The following is a 21,760-nucleotide window of genomic DNA, read 5'->3' as shown; positions in this document are numbered from 1 at the left end:
CTCTGTCTTTCTATCTATCTATCTCTTTTATGAAAGTGAAATGAACTAAGAGGAATTAATCACATTTCGAATCGTCACATTCGAGTTTAATCGTTGATAATGTGATAACAAGATTAATCTTTTCTGACTAATTCCTTTATCGCACTTAGCTTCGTGCCATTGTCTGTAAAATAAAAGGAAAACAAAAAAAAAAAGAAGAAGAAGAAGAAGAAAAAAAGAAAGAAAGAAAATCAAAAAAAAAAAGAAAAAGAAGAGCGGAGAGGAAAAAAGTTGTCGAAAAAAAAAAAATGATCGTAATGTATTAATATCAGAAAATATCAAAGTACGTCAACGTTATACCGCATAACATTATGTTAGTAGCATGCTACGCTATGACTACACTGCGACTAGAGTGATCTTCGTGGTTGCAATCACGACAATGAACACGCACCCTTCTGATGCGGCAAATGTAGCTGCAGCAACATACATATACCTACGTACGTACGTATATACGTACATACATATATAGATAGATAGATAAATACATACATACATACATAGATACATACATATATATATATATATAACGTAGACATATAACGAAGGATGAACGTGTATACGCACAATTCTACCTAGGTAGGAGTAAGTGTACGTGAGGGAAAGCGAGCTAATACTCACGTACGCACGCACATAATGTATATACATGCATTAATACATGTACGTACCACCGCCATTGCGATATACGAGGTAAGGGAAACGCCAAACATTGCCGATGCCAACGGCATACCCGATGCAGGATAGAACAAACTCGATGGGGTTGGACCATCCACCTCGTTCAGTCGCTGGTAGTTCCACCAAAGCTCCACCAACCCCAAGAGAAACCCTCTTTGCCTGCCAATAACATGGACTAGGTTATATTTGCATCATATAAATTATCACAAACTCGACAAAGGTATAGAGGACCGATCGAAAGGGAAAGCATAAAGACTGACTCATGTCAAGAACTAAAAGAGAGAAAGGAAGATAAAGGTACACATACTTACTATCTAAGACCTAATTCTCAAAGTGTTTAACGTATGGACAAGAAATTTGTGTTGGTTACGATGAAGGGCTAGCTAACTAAGATATTTACCTAACTAGATTAATCGACCCAACCGAGAATTTATCTTCAAAGTCCAACACAGATTCGAACGGAGACGCTAATTTAATCTAGTTCATAAGCTCGAACTTATAAGATCCAATGAAATGCATAACATTCGTTTTTCTTCTAACGGATAAGATTTATTTTCCTTATCTCCCATACGATCTGATTATAACGTTCGAACTGATTTATCCAAAAATATATTCAAATCGTTACTACTTATTATATCGGTGGACTGTTTTAACGAAAAAGAAAAGAAGAAGACAAAGATAATTAAGAAACAAGATAATAAAATAACAAATCACATACTACGTAATATCGTTATTCGAACTGGAATGTTATTATTAATAAAATCTATCGAACATGCCCGTTCGTTATTTGAGTCTCGAGATAACGGTCGTTGTTTGCTTCGGGCAAACAATTGCAACGTGTCATTTTTATTCGTCCGTTTAAAAACAGAATGCACACACATACATATATATATATATATATATATGCACATACATATATATTATCCAATTAGAAATTAATCAATGAATCTTCAAAATACATACCCTGCTAATCCTACTTGTTTGCGGACTTATACTTTCAGGATCCATTAAGGATAAGGAAAGAAAAGAAAAAAACAGCAAATGAAAATATATGTTAACTCTGTTAAAAGTTGTATTATCAGCCTCGCACTCGGTTTGAATCTGCGACATTGACCACAATCGCTTCGTTGCTTACCCATTGCGAGGTTGTAATATGACGATAGATATCGCGATGATCGTTGGTATTATCTAAAGAAGGGTTCGAATACCACTTGACTTTTCTCTCATCGTCAAAACAAATTTCGAGCGATTAAATAAAAACATCAGAAGAAAAAGAAATACATGTGTATATCTATATGCATACGTATATTTCCATCTAACATATCGAATAAGATGATAGAATAAATAATAATGAAACGAATGAAACGATAAGATCTATTTGCCGAATGAAAAAGACTTTGAAAATGAATGAAAACGTTCTCTCGTAAGTACTTTTTTTTTTTTTTTTTTTTTTTTTATTAGATTATATTACGTCGAGTAAAATCGATAAATCATTGTCACGATAACTCGTGAATCTTTAAAACGAATGTGGAACACCCGAGTTCTTGGTAAAATTCTGATTATCTCTTATCGCGACTTTAATATCGAGAATTCAAGTGTACTCCCGTTGTATTCTTAAAAATTAAATTCCCTGCATACACCTACTTTCTTTCACGTTTACATCGCATTTTACATGATTTCACGTTATCGCTTTTATCATCTGAATTTCAAATGCAAACCCAAAAGATCATGAGATTTCATGAATCGAAAAGTAGGTGTACGTACACTGTGCATACGAAGAAAAGTTTTCTCTACGGTTAAATGGGAATTGTTCGTGTACCCTCGATATCTCGATTTCTTATGAGCGTCTAACATCGATTACTTCGATAAAGATAACGATACAATGCTAAAGAAATGAAAAATTTTTCCACTTGAAAGATCTTCAAACAAAAAGAAAAAAAGAAAAAAGAGAGAAAGAGAGAGAAAGGAAAAAAGAATAAACGAGTTGGAAAAGCGTAATGCATTGTATACTTATCGTTTCTCGATTCAAACAGACAACAAAATTTTTCTATTTAATTCAAATTAACACGTGTCACATAGTAATCAGTAAAGATACTTTATCAACTCTTTCTCTTTCTCTCTTTCTTTATTTTTATTTTTCTTTTTTTTTTATTACTTCGGCAAGTTTTCTTTTTATCTCTCTTTTCGTCCTTCAATCCGTTCTTTGAAATTTTCAACATCGGAATTTACGTGGACGAAAATTCGATGCGAAAGAAAAACCAAGCAAAATGGGAATGTACTATTTCACAGGCGAAAACGTTGAGTGGAAAAAACGTTTATGCTTGGAATAGAAAGGGAAAGGGAGGAAGAAGAGATGTGTGTGTGCGCGCATGCGTGCGTGGGTGTACGTGTGTTTGTATGCGTTTGTGTGTAAAAGAAAGAAAGAAAGAAAGAAAGACAGAAAGAAAGACAGAAAGAAAGAAAGAAAAAGAGAATGAAAGAGAAAGAAAAAGAGAGACAGAGAAAGACAGAGAGAAACAGAGAGAGAAAGACAGAGAGAAACAGAGAGAGAGAGAGAGAGAAAGACAGAGAGAAATAGAGAGAGAAAGAGAGAAAGAGAAGGAGATACAGAGGCCGGAAAAGAGATGATCTCGCTATCTCTCGATCGCGTATGTGCGACTGTTGGGATAGAAGGGACCAGTTTGAATAGGAAAGGCGAACAAATCTGCTCGACGAGTTCAGGGATAAAAGGGACGTTTTGCAAACTTGGTTTCACTCGCACGAGAACCTCTATATATGTGTATATACGTGTGTATGTGTGTATGTAAAGCGAGCATTCGTACTCATGCACGAACACGCCACGAATCATTCACGATTGCGCAACAAACAAACAAAAGCGCGTTGGCTTACAGATTATAAAGATCACCTGGCAGCCCACAAATTCGCGAATTTGTGGCATGCAAAATGCGATATTCGTGTCTAAACGATTCTATGAGTTTTCTATTGAAAAACGAGCGCAAGCTCGTTTTGTTTCGCCTGAATTTGATATGAGGAAAAGAAAAAGAAAGAAAAAGAAAAGAAAAAAAGAAAAAAAAAAAACAGAAAAAGAAATAAAAATGAAACAAGAGAAAAAAAAAAAAGAAAAATGAAGAAAAGAAAAGATAAGATAAGAATATTCGGTTCGAAGTGCATGTGTATACCTTATCGTTGATTATCTATTATAAAAGAATTTAATAAATTCAATTGTGTATTGTGTTCGATACTAAAACGATTCGTAATCTCAATGAAAATGTATGATGTATCGTATTTAGGGAATATCATGTGTGTAAGTACTTATGTATATACATATGGACAAACATTTAATTAAGTCAAATTAAACATTGAATTAAACATTAAACGAAACAGTTAATTAAATTAAACATTAAATCAAAACAATTAATTCAGTCAAACGTTAGTAATCAAGCATTTAATTTTTATTCGAATAAAAAGTTGAAATTAACGTTAAAGTTATTGGAAATATTTTAAAAATGATCTTTAACGATACTTATTTAACGATACCTTTTCTTTTCTTTTTTTTTGTTTTTGTTTTTTTTTCAAAATTATCCCAATAATATTCCTATATTTCTTCAATTCAAATCTATCGAATTGCCTATCCGTCTCTATATTTGTCTCTAAATTGATTTGATATGCGTATAGATGGATAGATAGATAGATGGATAGATGGATCACTAAAACATACGAATTTGATATGATCTATTATCGAACCTAACGACTATGTGAACTATAATAGAATATTTTAAAAATAAATATTAAAGTACATATCCGATGTAACACGGACGATTTCGATGATTTCAAATTAGGAGACTAACAAATGTAATACTATCTGTCCTAAGTTTACATAGATCCCATTATCAGTATTAACGTTTGTTCGTTTGCTAATGCATACATACATGCATACGTTTTTCCCTCCGGAAAACATAGCTAGCAGATGCGATCAACGTTACCGATGCATTAACCACTAAATCGCAAAATCTATCGGGTTTCCCGAAGTCAACTACAAACCTAGTCGATGATATTAACAGTAGTGACCATAACCGGAAAGGATATCTGGTATTAGCAAACTTGCTATTGGCTAACTTCTATCTATTTCTAAGCAACATAATATACACTATCTATGAATCTCATCACGTGTGTTCATTTCAAATTTGTAACACGTAATTCGAGATTATAGGATGTTTGTAGAGAGGAAAAAAGAAAAGAAAAAAAAAGGAAAGAAGAAATAGAAAAAGGAAAAAAGAGGAAGAAGAAAAAGAAGAAAAGAAAAAAGAAACTAAGCTTACGATTTCTTTATCGATATTCGTTTATACGTCGAACAAAATTTCGAGCAAATAGCAAAATTGCAAGCTATCGATAGTACACTCTCTGTTTTTATTCACACCCCTTCTTTCCGAAAAAAAGAAAGATAGAATAAGAAAAGGAAAAATAAAATCAAGCCTTATAGATTTGTTTACAAGTACAAAACGTTTCAATATGTACGTACGATATGAGGATTACTTTTTTCTATCTTTTTTTCTCTATCTCTCTGTCTGTCTGTCTGTCTGTCTCTCTCTCTCTCTTTCTCTCTTTCTCTCTTTCTCTATCTCTCTTTCTGACCTACATAAATTTTTAAAATTACATTCAAGTATTCCATACCAAACAGATGTGCTTTTAACAGGTGCTATGTAAGGGTATTTCTGACCTACATAAATCCTCAGAATTTGGGTTGGACGATCAATAATAGACAGGTGTGTTTTCGATACCTACCATGCAAGGGTATCTCTGACCTACATAAATTCTCCAAATTACACTCGAGGAATCTATATCGAACACAGATGTGTTTTTATTAACAAGAATCCATGTCTATTTATATGTGTGTGTGTGTGTGTGTGTATGTATATATATATATATAAATTTGTCTGTATATGTATCTGTGTGTACGTGTAAAAGGGTATACCTGACCTAAAAAAAAATAGTATCCTTCTTGGATTAACAATAACTTTCGTTTAATATTACATTTTCCTAAAAATATATTTCAGATAAAAAAAATATATAGTTTCCCATTTCCAATTCCAAGTCATAAAATTAATAGAAACGTTACGTTTCGAGATAATACTAATCGTAAATCTGAAGGATAATATTTGTAAATCGTGTTAATCTTTTACAATCCTGTTTTACAAGAAAGAATAAGAAGTATAAATGACCAGAGGAATGCTTACGATCGATATGCAAATCTTAAGTCACGCGTTAGTTCTTCCGTCTACTAACCTATGGGAAATACTTGAAACACCGAAACGAGATAAACGAGGAACCAACGAACGTACATAGATACTAATGATTTCGTCTCTCTTAGATCGTCAAAATACTCTTGCCAATTGAGACAACTGCATGCACTTCTAACGTAACAGGTAGTTGCTCTAAAGAAATAGGAACTCTCGTTCGTGCGGAACAATGTAGTATATAACTCTGTTAAACAACAATAATGATCTTCTTGTTAAGAATGTTTTTTATTTCTAGAGAAGAAAAGAATTAAGAGAAAATAAGAAAAAAAAAAGAAAAGAGAGAGAGAGAGAGAGAAATAAATAAATATCATTCTTTTTTATCGTTTATGCATGTGTAATTAATGTACAACAGAACAAGCATTAAAGATTCAGTAACTTTGTGAATTTATAGGTTTTTTCTTTTTTTTTTTTTCTCTTTCGTTCCCTTTAGATTTCAAAGAGACACACACGACACAGTGAATTTAGTAGAACCGTATAGAAGGTTGAAACCCTTGCTCTACGATAATAAAAGCGCCTGAAAACGATAATCGCCACAGTGAACGCTGTACTTGGAAATGGAACGCTACCGTTTTACCGTCGTTCTTACGATTACTTTTGACGATTCGTTTCCTCTTAACGGATACGACTTTAGGACGATCAATGATTAAAAAATGTGATACAAAAAGCTAGCTTCATCGTCTATAATCGTTTTTTTGCTTCGTAAATATGAATTGTTTATTAATTGTATCTTGAAAGTTTTACTATACCATGGGACGTCGAACTTTTGCGATATCAATCGACATATTATATATCTCACAAAAGTAATAATTATACATAAACCTTAGTAATAGATCTCTAAATTACGTATTTCTTTTCTGTTATCCATATCTATATTCGATTTATAAAAATATTCGTTGTATTTTACTTTAATGCATGTTCAATGAAATTAAGTCAAATGCCAAAAGCACCGAAACTTAAGTGCTGCCATCTCGCGTACGGATGTATCGTTTTTTTGGTGAAGAAAGGGTTGCATCTAAAAGGGTTAGGAACTATCGGTAACGATATGTTAACAAATAATAGTTTTAAATCTTTCGAATACTTGAAAATTATGTATGAAAGTACATTTATATGCATTTGACATGAGAAATTGTATAGTTAATCGTACTATTAATAAAGTAATATAACAACTATTTTAAGTATTTTTCATCTTGTCGATAAAAGCATTTTTTAATCCATGATATTTACTACCGTAGATAACACGTACTCCTACATATATTCACTCTTTGACAATTTCAGATTGGAGAAGAAGAATGGATGCATCGAAACACGAGATGGAAGCACTGAATTTCTAAGGAGAAAGAAAGACAGCAAACAAAAAGAGAAGACTGCACTTAGGTGCAGCTTGATACGCACGATTATGACAATTCACAATTTGTATATATTTTCAAGAAATGGCTTGTTATTGTATTATGCTGAATGGAATAGACTGAATAAATCGGGAATTACAAAAGAAGAGGTATGCTTTAAAATGTAATGTGTTTATTTGATTAATTGAACAGTATTATAAGGTTAAATCCTATATATCACACACATACACAAACACACACATATATATATATATATATATCATTAAGTTTTCTTTCAAGATTAATGAATAATTTTTAATGAATGGATTTTCTATATTTATTTTGTGTTCAATTTTTATTTTAGGAAGCAAAGCTGATGTATGGAATGTTATTCTCTATAAAGTCTTTTGTAAGTAAAATATCACCGTTGGATCCAAAGGAAGGATTTTTGTATTATAAAACAAGTAAATATACTCTACATTATTTTGAAACACCATCTGGCTTAAAGTTTGTTTTAAATACGGACAATGCAACACAAAATGCAAGAGAATTGTTGCAACAATTGTATCGCGAGGTAATTAATATACGTATATATTATATATAAGAGTGAAACTTTGATCTCTTATGTGTTAATTACATATGTATTATTTTTTTCAGGTATATTTGGAGTATGTAGTGAAGAATCCTCTTTGTCAACTGAATGAACCTATTCAAAGTGAATTGTTCAAGTTAAAAGTAGATGAGTTATTAAAAAAATCACCATTATTTTTAAGCAGATCATTATAGTCAATGAAATTAAAAAATATACTTGTATAATTAGAGTTATAAGATGTTATTATCATAAAAAAATTATTTTTTTATAGTACCTTATTCATTTTATATATTTATGTTATAATATATAAATTACTTGCATAAGAAAACTTATTGAAAGTAAACTGCGATTACTCATTGTATTTTAAAATTATCCTTTAATTACATTGCACAGTATACCTCTAATTTTACACATATTTTGCTACCTATTATCTTATATTAGAGCTTGCACTATGTAAAACTTCCAGGTCTTGTAACTTTTGTCCATACATTATATCTTTCAATATTTTTAACAAATATGAGTGTTAAATATCGAATTATACATGCTATGAATGATAGTTTTATATATGACACTAAGAGGCAAGTGCCCTACTATATATTAATGACGAAATACAGATATTAGAGTATGCAAATTCTTAATCTTTTAAATGGCCATTGTGAAAAGTGTATTATTAGTACAATTAAATGTTATATTTTAGTGATACTTAATTGATATTTCAGTCATACTGCATAGTAACTCAAATTTCCTTGAACGAAAAAAACTTGTAGTTTCATTCGTTTCAATGTTCTAAATGTTTTTTCTTTCTTCTTCTGCTTCTTCTTTATTTATTTTTTTTTTTTCTAAACATTTATGAAAAATCAAATTTCATATAAAAGAAAAAAGTAAATACGTGCGAACGAGACAAAACTTTGAAGTTATGGCACAGCACTTCCAAATCTGTAAATGGTATAGAAATAATATTAGTAAATCCAATATTAAATATTGTAAATACATTCGGAAATGTATGTTTTTATACGGAGAATAATTATCAAATGATATTATACAAAGCATATCTCTCATTTTTATAATATAATACTTATCGTTCCATATTATTAATAGACACTACCCTTATATACGATACCTCCTTTCCTTTATCTAAAATCACTTTCTGTTGTTATATATCAATAAAGTATAAATTTATAGGCAAGAAATATCCACGTAAATATTGATCCTATTTAAAGCAAAACGAGATTATACTGCGCACCGATGGTATAATATAAGAAAGAGATAAAGCTATGATAAAAGAAAATGCAAAATAGTAATAAGAGAATTTATAATTCTATGTATATATAAATATACCTTTAGAGAATAGCACGTAACATGATATATATATATATATATATATATATATATATATATAAAGGCATATCTACAATACCTCTTTATGCTTAAAAATGATGGAGCTATTTTCATCATTACCAGATCACAAAAGGTTCTGTAAAGTGGGAATGATCAAATTAAAATCCAAATGATATCATAGTCAAGAAAGAAAAGAAAGAAAAGAAAAAAAGAGAGAAGAAAATAAACAGATCGTTATCGAAAAGATCTTCTAGTATATAAAAAAAGAGAAGAAAAAAAAAAAAAGAAAGAAAAAGGAAAGTTTAGCTCAAAATGCAAAAGTTTATCCTACTTTAATATGATACTCTTTTAGAAGATCATATATACATACGTAATCTTGCTTATTTTCTTAATGAGAAAGAGAAACGATTCTTCGTGAATTGAGAATAAAAAGCTACCAAAATTGGAGAATAATCCTTAATCATTTTCGTCGAATAGAAAATACGTAATTTTTTTTGTCAGGTATAAAACTTATACTCGATCCGGAATATATAGGCATACAATAAAAAATACCACATGAGATTATGACTTTCATAGTTTCTAAACTCCGGGTTGCAATTATAAGTATACACACACACGTATATAAATACATAACACGTGCAGGTACAGTGTACGACTGCATACGGGGTATACTGTTTATTATTGCAAAAAAATCGATTTTTGGTTTTTTTTTTTTTTTTCTTCTTTTTTCCTCCTTTCTTTCATCTTCTGCTTCCTGCATTACGCGTATAGTATTATAGTGATACGTTTTGTGTACATGACTGTACAATTTACGTGATTAAATTTGCGTATATCATATATTATGCACCAAATACGTGCATACGTAATGCATATGTAAATACGCATCCTATATATCCAGATACTTCGAGAGACGTATGTATATTGCTACATTCGTACTCAGTCTTCATTTTTTCTCATTTTTTTTTCTCTTTTATTATTTCTTTTTTTTTCCTTATTTATTTTTTTTTTTTTAATTTTTTATTTCTTTATTTTTATTCTCTTTAGCAGTGTGAGCTTTCGTTCCTAATACGTTCCTCGTCGCAAGAAGCAAATGCATGACTACTTCCAGAATTTTGTAACACAGCGGATATCGGCTCTTCAATCACCGATAATCTTTTTTCACGATCCGTAGATACCGTCGAACTATGAAAGAAAACATTTCTCAATGTAGCAACGTTAATGCGTTCTACGGATGGATGATCCTCGATCGAAGTATCAGTATTCAATTCTTTATTCGAATTCCTACGAAGATTAAGAATTATATCTAATTAGTATTAAAGTAATAATAGAATCGAACATTAAGCCGAAGATAAAACGTACTTTGAAAGCTTTTGAGTTTCTAAATCCTGTTCTACCTCTTTATTTCGTTTCCGTCTACCACCAGTCCTATTATTGGCATTGCACTGTGTTCCAGTACTGGTTTGGTCTCTATCTGCTTCAATAAAACTAACGTGATCGTCGAACCGTACACGTTCGGATCCACCATCTTCTCCACATACGGTCCAATTGCTCGAATCGCTATGCTGCCGATCCAATGGCGGTTTACGACGTGTACGTTTAGCTAAACCCGGTACTACCTCCTCTAAAGAACTCAAAGAAGTTGCTTGCCCAGCTGAGTCCATATGACCTCCGGTAGTAGAATTTGCAATATGATCTCCCTCCGTACTTCTACCACCGCTAATCGAGTTACTGTCCATCTATAAACGTGTTCGATAAAATTATTCAAAACAATACATATACAAACAATAGATAATAAATCAAATATAAGTTATTTATTTAAAAGTATAATTAATTATATACCTTGAAGTTAAGAACAGAACCTGACAAAGCTCTCGTAGATGCTGCTCCATCGTCTAGTGCTATCGAAGCATTTACAGATTTTTCGGATAGGCTCGTAGCAGCCGAAGCTGTTTCGCTGCATAAACTACATCTTTGTGTTGAAGTTACATCAGCCTGGACTTCCAATCTAAAAGAGAAGAAAAACAGAGGAAAAAAAAAAGAGAACAAAAATAAAACAATTATTAGAACAAGATTGGAAAGACTTCGAAGAATTATAATTACAAAGAATACAAAAGAATTCAAAGTAATACTTGAAAAGAATATTTTCATTTAATTATAGGATACCTCTGACCACCGGGAAGAACACTAGAAGCTATACTTCCTGCTAGACTGGTACCAGCGAGAGCAACGTTACTCGCGCTCTCACGATCATTTTCTCGGCCCAATTTTTCCAATTGGCTGCCGCTACCCAATGATAACGATGCTTCTCCTATAGAAGGATTACCACCACGATGACTGGCAACATCTATCGAAGCTGCGTCTAAACGTAATGTGTTACATATATTTCACTGATCGGTTTTTTATTTATTTTTTTTTTCTTTCTTTTTTTTTTTCTTCTTTTCTTTTAATCATTTTCAATTAACGCATTAATTAATAAACATTTACTACCAGCATTGCGAACACCCAAGGCACCCATCAGCTCGTTTTCATCATCGAAATCGAATCGGACGCCGGTACCATTAGTGGACACTCCACAACCACCACTGCGACATAAAGAAACCGGAACCACGCCATAGACGTAGAACAAAAGAATGGGTACACCAATTCCAACTGCTAAGCCTGCCAATACAGGCGATACTAAAACCTAACAAAAAAGAGACAAATTATGATATCAAAAAAAAAATAAATAAATAAATAAATAGAAACGATTATATTTATGAAAGTAGATATATATATATATATGAGAGAGAAAAGAAATCATTTAGATCATCCAAAGATCCTGAAAAAATCTTACTACGATTTATACTTCCAATTGTTATTATAGTGAAATTAACATTAAAGCTTTTTTCAGCAGTTACATTCTATGGAATTCGGTATACGATACTTCGGACAATTTGTTGCAAATGATTTTTTCTTTCTTTTTTTTTTTTTTCGTAACGATTGGAAAAAGAAGAAGAAACGAAGAGAATCGTATAAGACCTTGTTCGCACGACACCGAATCAATTTTTTTTTTCTTCCCTAATCGGTCGTACTGTAAAATAATTCAGAGAACACGGGTTTTGTTCGATTGTAAAATGTCGAAACAGGGTTCGGTTCTTAACCGTGCAATTACTTATTTACATCCACTCTTCCCTCGAAAAATTTCTTATTTTTTATTTCCCTTTGTTTGTTTGATCAATCGAACATCCAATAGCCATGATTAAAATGCTTTCAAGCGAAATAATAGCTTGGAATTGTCATCATTGCAATATGGCGATCGATTTTCCATCTTTTTCTTTTTTCTCCTTTTCTTTTACCCGAATTATCGTATGCGGTTTCTTCTATAGGTAAAATCTAATATAAAAAATTCGTCGAATGAGTGATTTGAATCGTATATACGTATTGACGACAGTATCGGGTCAACGTGTGACTAAGTACATACATATGTATATAAAAAACATATGGGGTATTGTAAAAAATGATGGAATAAAAACGATTAGAAAAAAGCTACGATAATCCCTGATATTGTTTGGACGAATGAGAGCTCTTACAGACACATACATACATACATACATATATAATAATGAATATATATTGTATGTATGTGTGTCTATCTATCTATCTATCTATCTATCTATCTATCTATATATATATATATATATATATATATATATATATATATATATATAGATGTATTGACTTGGTATCAGTTGTCCTGTAAAAATCGACGATCATCCATTGTCAGCTGGGTAGCTCGGTTCATCAATTAAACCATGCCGACAGCATGAGGGGGTAAAACGCATACCAATACGAGACGAACAAAAAGCATGCATACTCCCTACGATATAACACAACCAACAACGACGACAATACAACAAAAACAACAACAACAACAAATACGATACGCTGAATCTCGTGAGAATGAAGAGGGTTCTCCTGACGCGCTTTTAGTATATTTTTTTCCGCGTCCATCGTGCTCTGGTCACACGTATACAAAAAAACAAACGTAGGACGCGCGCGCGCGCACATCTTCAGTGAAGAGGGAGTATGATGATGGGGGGGAAGGAGTACGGAATGGAAGGATATTGATCGTACGAAGAGAACAAGTACGCGCATGGCAGATCCTTTCTGTCCCCAGCCTGCGCAGGCAGCGGAACTCTTTTCTATCTGAAGTCTGATAAGGTTGATAGGCGAGAGAAGGAATAAGAGGTTAGAGATCGTGTCACTTGGTACTTATCGAGTTCCGCGTTTTGTACCGTGATCCAAGAAGCAAGACTGCTCTTGATAACAGGAACAGAGAAAGAGAGAAAGAGAGAGAGAGAGAACGAAAGAAAAAGATAGATAGAGGGATAAAGAAAGGGAAAGAGAGAGAGAGAGAGAGAGAGAGAGAGAGAGAGAGAGAGAGAGAAGAGGGGTCTGATAGAGAAGAGAGGGAGAAAGAGAGAGAGAGAGAGAGAGAGAGAGAAATAGATAGAGAAGGGAATGATAGCGCTTCGCGCCAAGGGTGTGCCGTGTTACGTCTGAGTCTGTCAGAAGTGTGCAAGATGATAGGATATCTTAAAGAAAATATTACAAAGTTTCATCTTCGTTAAGTCTAACGATAAGTGAAAACAGAAAGGGAAAGGGGAAAAGAAAAAGAAAAAAAAAAAGAAAGAAAGAAAGAAAAAGATATTAATATAAGTGTCAACGTGTTTGTTGCTCGCCATTTTGTATTAGAGAGCTTTTCTCTCTATCTTTCTTTCTCTTAAAATTTTCCTATCTGTTTGCCTGTCTTTCTTTCCGTCTGACTGTCTGTCTGTCTGTCTGTCTGTCTGTCTGTCTATTCGTCTATCTGTCTGTCAATCTATCTACTTCTCTCTCTCTCTCTTTCTCTACTATCTGACAAGTTGACAAGTATACCTTGATCTTTGGGTTGATTTAGCCAAAAGGATTATATCGTATAGAATTTAGGGATCATTGCCCTTTGAGAGAACAATAAATAATGTCAGACTGCGAGGACAGCGAGGATTCCTGCGGTGAGGAGGAGGTGGTTCCCAAGTGGGAAGTACGAAAGGAGTGGCTTGAAAGCATTTTTGAAAAGCATTTCGAGGAACCAGTTAGTCGTCTTATGTTAACAACCATTCGATAATCTTCGATGATCTAACATTATCGAAATTTGACAGGTTTTTCTACCTGAATTCGAAATCATTCCGAGATGCACGTCGAACGACAGTGTTCTAAGCGATATAACGTACGCCAAAGTGATAGTCTACACTAAAGCTGTTCGGCGCAGAATAGAGATCGTCATCAAACGATTACCGGACGATCCCTTCAGTCGTTTCTTCGTGACCGAGGGTCAATACGATCTACGTGAAATTAAATTTTACACGCAGGTGAGCGAAATCCGTTGTAACATCATTATTACGAGCGAGATAATTATATTTGAAAAGAAAAAGAAGAGAAAAAGAAAAAATTATTTCCAGCGTCAATCGTCATTATAATTTCATTTCAGATAATACCGGACTTGAAGAAATTCGAGGATAAACATACCAAGATAGAACGAATAAATCTGGATGAAATTTATGATAACCCATTGAAGGTACCAATATGTTATTACGCTCATTATAGTCCGCCTGGTGGAACCGACGATAGTCCTGTACCACCGGAATCGATTTTGGTTTTATCCGATGTTAACGCCATGAGCGTTAAATTCTCCGAAGGATTGACATTCGCTCAAGCAAAAGCAGCTTTAGATTCGATAGCCGGAATACATGCCCTATCGCTCTGCATGAAAATAATAGACGGGAAACCTTTGCCGGAACGTTATCCGTTCCTATTTCAAAAAGCTAAAGCGACAGATTCTTATCAACAGATGGTCGAACGAGGATTCTCTCAATTGGCACACTTTTTAGAACGTGTACCAGGCCTCGAAACGGTCCTTGAAGCTCTTATGGCACTTCGACCAAAAACCAAAGATATCATCATGACTCTTCTTGCTCCAGAAGGTCCATTAGCCTTGATCACGCATACGGACTTCTGGTGTAAGAACTTACAATTCGATTATCACCAGGTATTGGGTACTAAGTGTTACATTCTCGATTGGCAAATGGTCGCTTATAGCAGACCAACCAACGACGTTGCATTATTACTGGTAAGTTCATTGCCAAGCAAATTACGTCGGAAACACACGGAATCTCTTTTGGATGCATATTGGAACGCTTTGAACGAATCCTGCTTCATTTACGGTGTTGACATACCGAAAGATCTGGGATATACGAGGAAAGATCTCGCTAAGGATTATAGAAAATCTCAATTATTGGCACTATTACTTTGTATCGGCTCTATTGACATAGCTTTGGGACATCCTCAAACGGAACAACGTTTAATCGATGTCCTTCAAGATCTTCATAACGACGGCATATTAACCGAAGAGATTGCAATAACGACGACAGAAGCAGAAGCTTAAACAGCCTTCCTACCAACGAGCTAAATTCCTTCTTATTACAGTGAAATGAAAAGAAAAGAAAAGGAAAGGGAAAGAAAAGAGAAAAAAACATATAATACACGAGCAAGCTCTTCCAAATGGACCGTTGGAAGGTTTGTGGCTTCCAAGCTCTCGCTTCGAAGATATGGTAGCAGAATTTTTATGTCGATGTGTAGACTTTAATGCCAGCAATGATTATTAAAGCAGTATAAAGATCGGGCAAAAGAGTGATAACCGATTACACGAATATAACAAGTTAGAGGCCAGTACCGTATCTCTTCTTTTTTTTACCACAACGAAAAGAAAATGAAAGAAAGAAAAGAAAAGAAAAGTAAAAAATTCAAACGAGAAAAGCGAGAGAGAAAAAGAAGACAACCGAGAAAAGAAAAAGAAAAAAAAAGAAGAGAGAAAACAACTTTCAATTAAAAACTATAAAGTGCGTAAAATACGAATTTGATGAGATATCATTGAACCGACAGTAGATTTAACATGCACTTTCATATTCTATCATGTGCTACACGATCTTCTATTCACAGCACGATTTTACGAAGTCGGTATAACCGTAAAATTCATTGATATTTCGAAAACGAAGGAGAAAATATACATTTAGTCAAGACTGCTTTTTTCTCGAGCATGACGTGTATATTAGGTATTAATGAACTTTTTATCGACAACCTTATATATATCGTTTCGCCGATACTTCTGCTACTGTAAACCTTTTTAATAATGTACCATGTATGTGTATATGGATTGAGTTTTATGACATTTATATTTACAGCGTGCTATTTTTCTGTGCATCAAATTGAAATGTGTTTCTTAATATAGTATTTTATATTCGTTATAAGAGCGAAATATTTGTTAGTCATCCTAAGAGAGAATGATAATAATACTATTTATGGGTGCTCCTCACTATTTATGGGTCAAGTACATCTCACCGATCATATTATTCTAACGAATTAAAAAAATAAATTAATCTGTTTTGTAAGCTAATTTCTTATGTTAATTAAAAAAAAAAAAAAAGAGAGAGAGAGAGAAAAAAGAAAAAAAAAACACACTTTGTTTCAATATAAATAAAGTATACTTCGATGTTGTCATGAAATATCAAGTCTCTTTAATGCATGTGCGTATATATACCATATATACCATATACCATATACATATATATATATATATATGCGTGTATGAATATTATATATATAATATACTACGTATACTACTACGTATATATATATATATATACACACACACTACGTATATCTGATCATGGAAATGTGTCAAATTAAAATAAAATTGAGATGTCAAAGTAGAGAATAAGAAAATATTGATAAAAAAAGATATAAGACATTTTTCGGACTTACCGATGCGGTAACACCACCTGCAATAAAAGCATTTCTCTTGTGCTTGTTGGCTTTCTTATACCTTGTGTATAATTTTCTTCCTACCCATACCGGAATGCCTATAACAAAGTATGTATAATGTAAAAATATCTTAAATTAAAACCATCTATATATATATATATATATATATATATATATATATATATATAATGTATACATGTATTATAACATAAATTAATAGAAATTAATATTTACCGATTATCATTGCAGGTACCGCTATACCAGCAACGAGAGCAATTCCAACAGGAGCACCAACAAGAGTTCCCAACTGCCAAAGAATTTTCTTCTTTCTGGACCATGGCTTTTTGCCCCAAAAAGTACAGCCAGAAGGACTGTGAAAATAATCGGAACGTGTTCAGACGTATCGAATCCATTATTGAATAAAATATCATTAAGATAGATAATATCAATACCTCAGATAATGGAGATCGCTGATTTCTTTCATACAAAGCCAACAAAATTCAGCTCCACAAACGGCACATGTCATATGATTACAACTTCCATCGTCCATTTTAACGATAAGAGCTTGACATCGTGGACATGGTTTAATATCGTCTCCTAGATATAACAAAAATATATACATGATATATATATATATATATAGAGAGAGAAAAAAGGAAAACTTTATTAAAGGAATACATACTGTGTTGTGAATCACTTTGACTGAAACTAAGCGAAGAGCTACGTTCGTAATATTGCGAGCGTTGTGCTCTAGCTGCATCACACGTTTGATTGGGATGCCATCGAGCTTTGCAGTGATAACAAAAGTATGAATCGCAGCCAGGTCGTTCACATCGTAATTTCGGACATGAAGCACAACCGCTGGCAATTACAGCAAAACTGCAATCTGGTGCAGGACACCATCTTGCGTCAGGTTCGACCGCGAGGACTCTTCGTACCATAAAGTCCTCGTATTTTTCTAATTGAACTGAATCGTTTAGGATCATTCGAATATCTGTTGAGAAAAGAAAAAAAGAAAAAAAAAAAAAGATATTTGTTAGAATACGAGCATACGATATAATACAACGTTAATATAAAAATCTATTCCAATGTAATCATTTTTACCATTTGGATGAAGTGGTTCTGAACATACAGGACAGGCTATATTGACTCTGGACTCTGAAATCTCGATTTTAAGATATTGTTGGAAGCAATCATAGCAGGTACGATGATGACAAGATTGTATAATAGGAAATAATTCGATCGGTAAATCGGCTAAGCATAGGGGGCATTCCATTAATCCGCTTTCGTTGCTCTGTAATACAAATGAAGAAGAGTATTGTAGGAATATCGAAAGAATTTTAATGATTTGTTTTTATTTGTTTCTAATATTTGCCAAGAAAATTCTACAATATGGTATCCTCCAAAATTCCTTCTCAGTTGCACTTGTACAGTTCTATAAATACCTTTCCGGCAGAAGAAAGTACAGAGCCTTTGCTGGAAGCACGTTGTAGGTCTATGTTGTAAAATTGATAATGGCTTGAACCATTACTTACTCTGGCTTCAATAAATACTCTACTGCTCGCTGGATCTTTAGCTGTAAAATCGAAAAGAAGAAAAAGAAAAAACAAAAAGAAAATATAAGAGAGTATATTTTGTGATGGATAAATAACGAGTTAAAAAAAAAACAAAAAAAAAAACAAAAAAAAAAATTATCGACACGTAATTATTAAATACCTTTAGTATTGTTTCTGTTGCCTGAACTAGGCGCACGTACTATTCTCCGACCAATCAGAGGGCTCGAATATAATAATCTTCTTAAAGAAAATCGTGGAAAGCGCCGAGCACGTGATGGTGCACCATTACAACCCCCAGAAGCATTATCGTTTTCTTTGAACATCTTGGAAGTATATAGAGTAATACTGCTACAGTATCATTCTTGAATTCAGTCAACTAGATTAAAGAGGACCTGTGATAACAACAACAACAACAACAATAACAAATGATACGTCTTAATTATCATTCATCAAATTGATTATTAAACGTATATACGTATTTCCTAACATGTTCGTTCTTAAATATTACAGATGACAATTTCTCGTACGTTTTAATAAAAGATAAATTCTACGATATTTGATTACACGGCAAAAATTGTTTTTTGTTTTCGAATGCGAAACAGAGATAATTACATATATGTATGTGTGTATCACGTATTGACAATTCACGGAAAGAATAAAGAGGTAATTTATAAATTCATGATTCATTCTACGTGAAATTCTTCTGACGCGTTTTTTAAATCAAGAAGTTTATACGTTTAATCATTTCTTTATACGTTTCTAATCAGCGATTTATATACAATTTAAATATAGAAAATTCGATCGAAATTCCAACAATTTCGAACTTGAATTTCAAATATTAGCGGACATACTGCGTACATCATTTGACTAATTTATTTTTGAATTTTGCTTATCGATTATTACAATTATGAATTATTGAATGAAATATTTTTTTCGGAATGAAAGCATGTTTTATACATATATATATATATATATATATATATATATTCGAGTATCTTTCTTTTTCTTTTTCTTTTTTCTTTTTGTTTTCTTTTTTCGATAGTCTATATGCATTTATCCTTTCTCCAAGAAGATATAAAAGAACTATTATCATCGTATCTCTCTCTTTTTCTCTTTCCATCTTTTTCTCTACGATTTCACCGTGCGTTCACGGCACGCATGAATAATCAGTATGTCGAAATGTTTAAAAAATCACGTAATGAGAAATGATTTCGACACGCTAGGATTCACGAGATTCATTGTTCTTAAGGTTTTTTTTATAATTTACCAACATCTTAAAAATGCATTCGTTTCTTTATAAAAACCAATCCGCCTTATACAATTTTTTTTGTTTTTTTTTTTTTTGTTTCGTTCTATTCAAAGATTATAGTATAAAAAATAATGACATAATTGCATTGTTTATGTTCTAAGAAAACTTAACTGCTTCATCTATATCTACAATTTGCATTTATCAGGAAACTTGAAACTTTGCAAGACACTTGGAAAAAAAGAAAAGAGAGAGAGAGATGTTTATGTACTATCTTGATGATTATTTATTTATAGATTTTATTAGAATAAATTAAATATCGAACCAGTTATAGAATTCATTTATTATTAAGATGAAGAAATATTTTTTCTTAATAAGCTCCTTAAGTGCAAAAAAGAAATAAGAAAAAAAGACTATTAAATTTTCAACGTAAATAACAAATAATAAAATTACATATGCATATATATATATATATATATGTATATGTATATATATATATGTATATATATATTATATATCATATATTATATGTATATAAATATGTTATATATCATATATTATATGTATAAGATAAAAATGTTATCGAACATTATTTGAAAATCAATCAATCATGAAAATGTGTATTTGACAAGAATATCATAAAGCAAGCGCCATTTGCATAATGGTCGAACGGGCAGGTAAATTATGCTATACTTGTATGTGGATATAATATTTCTGGAGCAACATTCAACTCCTCGCTTAGAGATTTTACAACTATGTTAAGCAATGAAATCGGGCAATAGACGGAAACATAAATCAATAAGTCGGGAACCAACTGAAGGAAAAAAAAATGAAAAGAAAAAAAAAGGAAAGAAGAACAAAAAAAGATTTAAAAAAAAAAGGGAGTGAAACGAGAGAGAAAAGAGAAAAGAAAGAAAAACAAAACAAAAGGGAAAACAAAATAATACTTGAAGGCAGATGACTAGCATTAATGAAGAAGAAGAAGAAGAGGAAGAACTAGTAGTAGTAAGAATCTAGAAGCGAGGAATCCGAAAGCATGAAATATAACCATAGTGAATCGAAATTAGCTCACCTTTTTTCTCTGTACGGGAGATGATGTGAATACACTGGAAGATCACAATGTTATCAAGAAAATCGCTATTAAGGCCAATTAATTAACTTATTTTTACTTATTTTGTTGGTTAAGGATATTGACTTGACATAACAGCTGACTGGATTCCGATTATGGTATTATCATCGGTTGTATCATCCATTAGAACTGAAACAGAATATATGTTCTATGAAACTCGTGGCGCTACCATACGAAAACGCATGGTACTATAAATTATTACTGTTCAAATTGTATATTAAATCATTGATATTTCAATAAAAAAAAATTCTCGATTAAATTCATTTATACATATATACTTGGAATTTTAATGTCTATTTCATTTTTCTACTTTTGCAATATTAATTTATATCGTGAAACATTTATGAATGAAACTGTACCTTTCAATGGAAACTACGTCAAATCGAAACGTCCAATAACAACGTAGAATTTCTACGAAGTTACACGCTGATTGGACGAATGATTAAGCGCCTCTTTGCAAATGAAAAAAAAAAAAAAAAAAAAGAAAAGAAAGAAAGTAATCGAATCGAGCAGACAGAAGAAACGTAAGTGAATAAAAAGATTATAAAAAATAATTATACACAGATATTCGAAAGAATAAATAATGATCAAAATATCGTACATAGTATAAAGAGACACTTTTTTCCCGCGCATTTTGTTTAAATTCAAACGAGATATGAATACTGTTATTTGTTTTAAGAATGAAATCAACGTGATAAATTATTTACATAAGTTATTATTATAAAAT

General features: G+C 32.2%; 4 protein-coding genes across 10 annotated transcripts in view; 2 read left to right on the top strand and 2 right to left on the bottom strand.

Annotated features, from left to right (window-relative positions):
- LOC122633992 (sodium-dependent proline transporter-like) overlaps positions 1-1,839 on the bottom strand; it is a 14,274-nt gene extending 12,435 nt beyond the window's left edge. The window contains exons 1-2 of one of the 2 annotated variants that reach the window (XM_043822521.1): positions 1,675-1,837; positions 705-870 (exon numbers count right to left, since the gene is read on the bottom strand). In XM_043822521.1, the coding sequence (XP_043678456.1) occupies positions 705-870; positions 1,675-1,821 (313 nt within the window). In that variant the 5' untranslated portion in view covers positions 1,822-1,837. Of the gene's footprint in view, positions 1-704; positions 871-1,674 lie in introns of both variants that reach the window. The other variant, XM_043822522.1, reaches the window with a different exon arrangement.
- A 5,491-nt stretch (positions 1,840-7,330) lies between these two features.
- Positions 7,331-8,971, top strand: LOC122633994 (trafficking protein particle complex subunit 1). Its single transcript, XM_043822524.1, has 3 exons — positions 7,331-7,503; positions 7,698-7,907; positions 7,991-8,971. Exons 1-3 carry the CDS (start codon positions 7,405-7,407, stop codon positions 8,117-8,119), a joined length of 438 nt encoding a protein of 145 aa, XP_043678459.1. The 5' UTR covers positions 7,331-7,404; the 3' UTR covers positions 8,120-8,971.
- LOC122633991 (E3 ubiquitin-protein ligase RNF19A-like) lies at positions 8,258-21,151 on the bottom strand. 6 transcript variants are annotated; one of them, XM_043822514.1, is made up of 13 exons: positions 20,977-21,149; positions 18,819-19,050; positions 18,548-18,678; positions 18,207-18,396; positions 17,785-18,096; positions 17,555-17,699; positions 17,337-17,473; positions 17,103-17,200; positions 11,748-11,946; positions 11,427-11,622; positions 11,103-11,268; positions 10,623-10,999; positions 8,258-10,544 (listed from the first exon to the last, which is right to left on the bottom strand). In XM_043822514.1, the coding sequence occupies exons 2-13, from the start codon at positions 18,979-18,981 to the stop codon at positions 10,304-10,306; spliced, it is 2,355 nt and encodes a 784-aa protein (XP_043678449.1). In that variant the 5' UTR covers positions 18,982-19,050; positions 20,977-21,149; the 3' UTR covers positions 8,258-10,303. The 6 variants fall into 6 exon arrangements, with proteins under 6 accessions (XP_043678449.1, XP_043678450.1, XP_043678452.1 ...); XM_043822515.1 differs by having other exon boundaries at positions 11,751-11,946; XM_043822517.1 differs by having other exon boundaries at positions 18,638-18,678.
- On the top strand, positions 13,337-16,770 carry LOC122633993. The gene is made up of 4 exons (XM_043822523.1): positions 13,337-13,490; positions 14,203-14,376; positions 14,444-14,653; positions 14,773-16,770. Exons 2-4 carry the CDS (start codon positions 14,263-14,265, stop codon positions 15,724-15,726), a joined length of 1,278 nt encoding a protein of 425 aa, XP_043678458.1. The 5' UTR covers positions 13,337-13,490; positions 14,203-14,262; the 3' UTR covers positions 15,727-16,770.
- Positions 21,152-21,760: the final 609 nt, after the last annotated feature.

The sequence above is a fragment of the Vespula pensylvanica genome, chromosome 13 (genome assembly GCF_014466175.1).
Source record: "Vespula pensylvanica isolate Volc-1 chromosome 13, ASM1446617v1, whole genome shotgun sequence".
Lineage (NCBI taxonomy): Eukaryota > Metazoa > Arthropoda > Insecta > Hymenoptera > Vespidae > Vespula > Vespula pensylvanica.
The sequence above is the reverse complement of the archived record's forward strand: the minus strand, read 5'-3'. Positions and strand labels throughout refer to the sequence as shown.

What these genes read in the sequence shown, in the direction of transcription:
- LOC122633993 (XM_043822523.1), top strand. Translation starts at nt 14,263, where the DNA reads ATGTCAGACTGCGAGGACAGCGAGGATTCCTGCGGTGAGGAGGAGGTG. An exon ending in AAAAGCATTTCGAGGAACCA is followed by an intron (nt 14,377 to 14,443) that starts GTTAGTCGTCTT and finishes GAAATTTGACAG; the next exon opens with GTTTTTCTACCTGAATTCGA. An exon ending in AAATTAAATTTTACACGCAG is followed by an intron (nt 14,654 to 14,772) that starts GTGAGCGAAATC and finishes ATTTCATTTCAG; the next exon opens with ATAATACCGGACTTGAAGAA.
- LOC122633991 (XM_043822514.1), bottom strand. Translation starts at nt 18,981, where the DNA reads ATGTTCAAAGAAAACGATAATGCTTCTGGGGGTTGTAATGGTGCACCA. An exon ending in TACTTTCTTCTGCCGGAAAG is followed by an intron (nt 18,397 to 18,547) that starts GTATTTATAGAA and finishes TTTGTATTACAG; the next exon opens with AGCAACGAAAGCGGATTAAT. An exon ending in GAAACTCAAAAGCTTTCAAA is followed by an intron (nt 10,545 to 10,622) that starts GTACGTTTTATC and finishes TAATCTTCGTAG; the next exon opens with GAATTCGAATAAAGAATTGA.
- LOC122633994 (XM_043822524.1), top strand. Translation starts at nt 7,405, where the DNA reads ATGACAATTCACAATTTGTATATATTTTCAAGAAATGGCTTGTTATTG. An exon ending in CGGGAATTACAAAAGAAGAG is followed by an intron (nt 7,504 to 7,697) that starts GTATGCTTTAAA and finishes TTTTTATTTTAG; the next exon opens with GAAGCAAAGCTGATGTATGG. An exon ending in TGCAACAATTGTATCGCGAG is followed by an intron (nt 7,908 to 7,990) that starts GTAATTAATATA and finishes TATTTTTTTCAG; the next exon opens with GTATATTTGGAGTATGTAGT.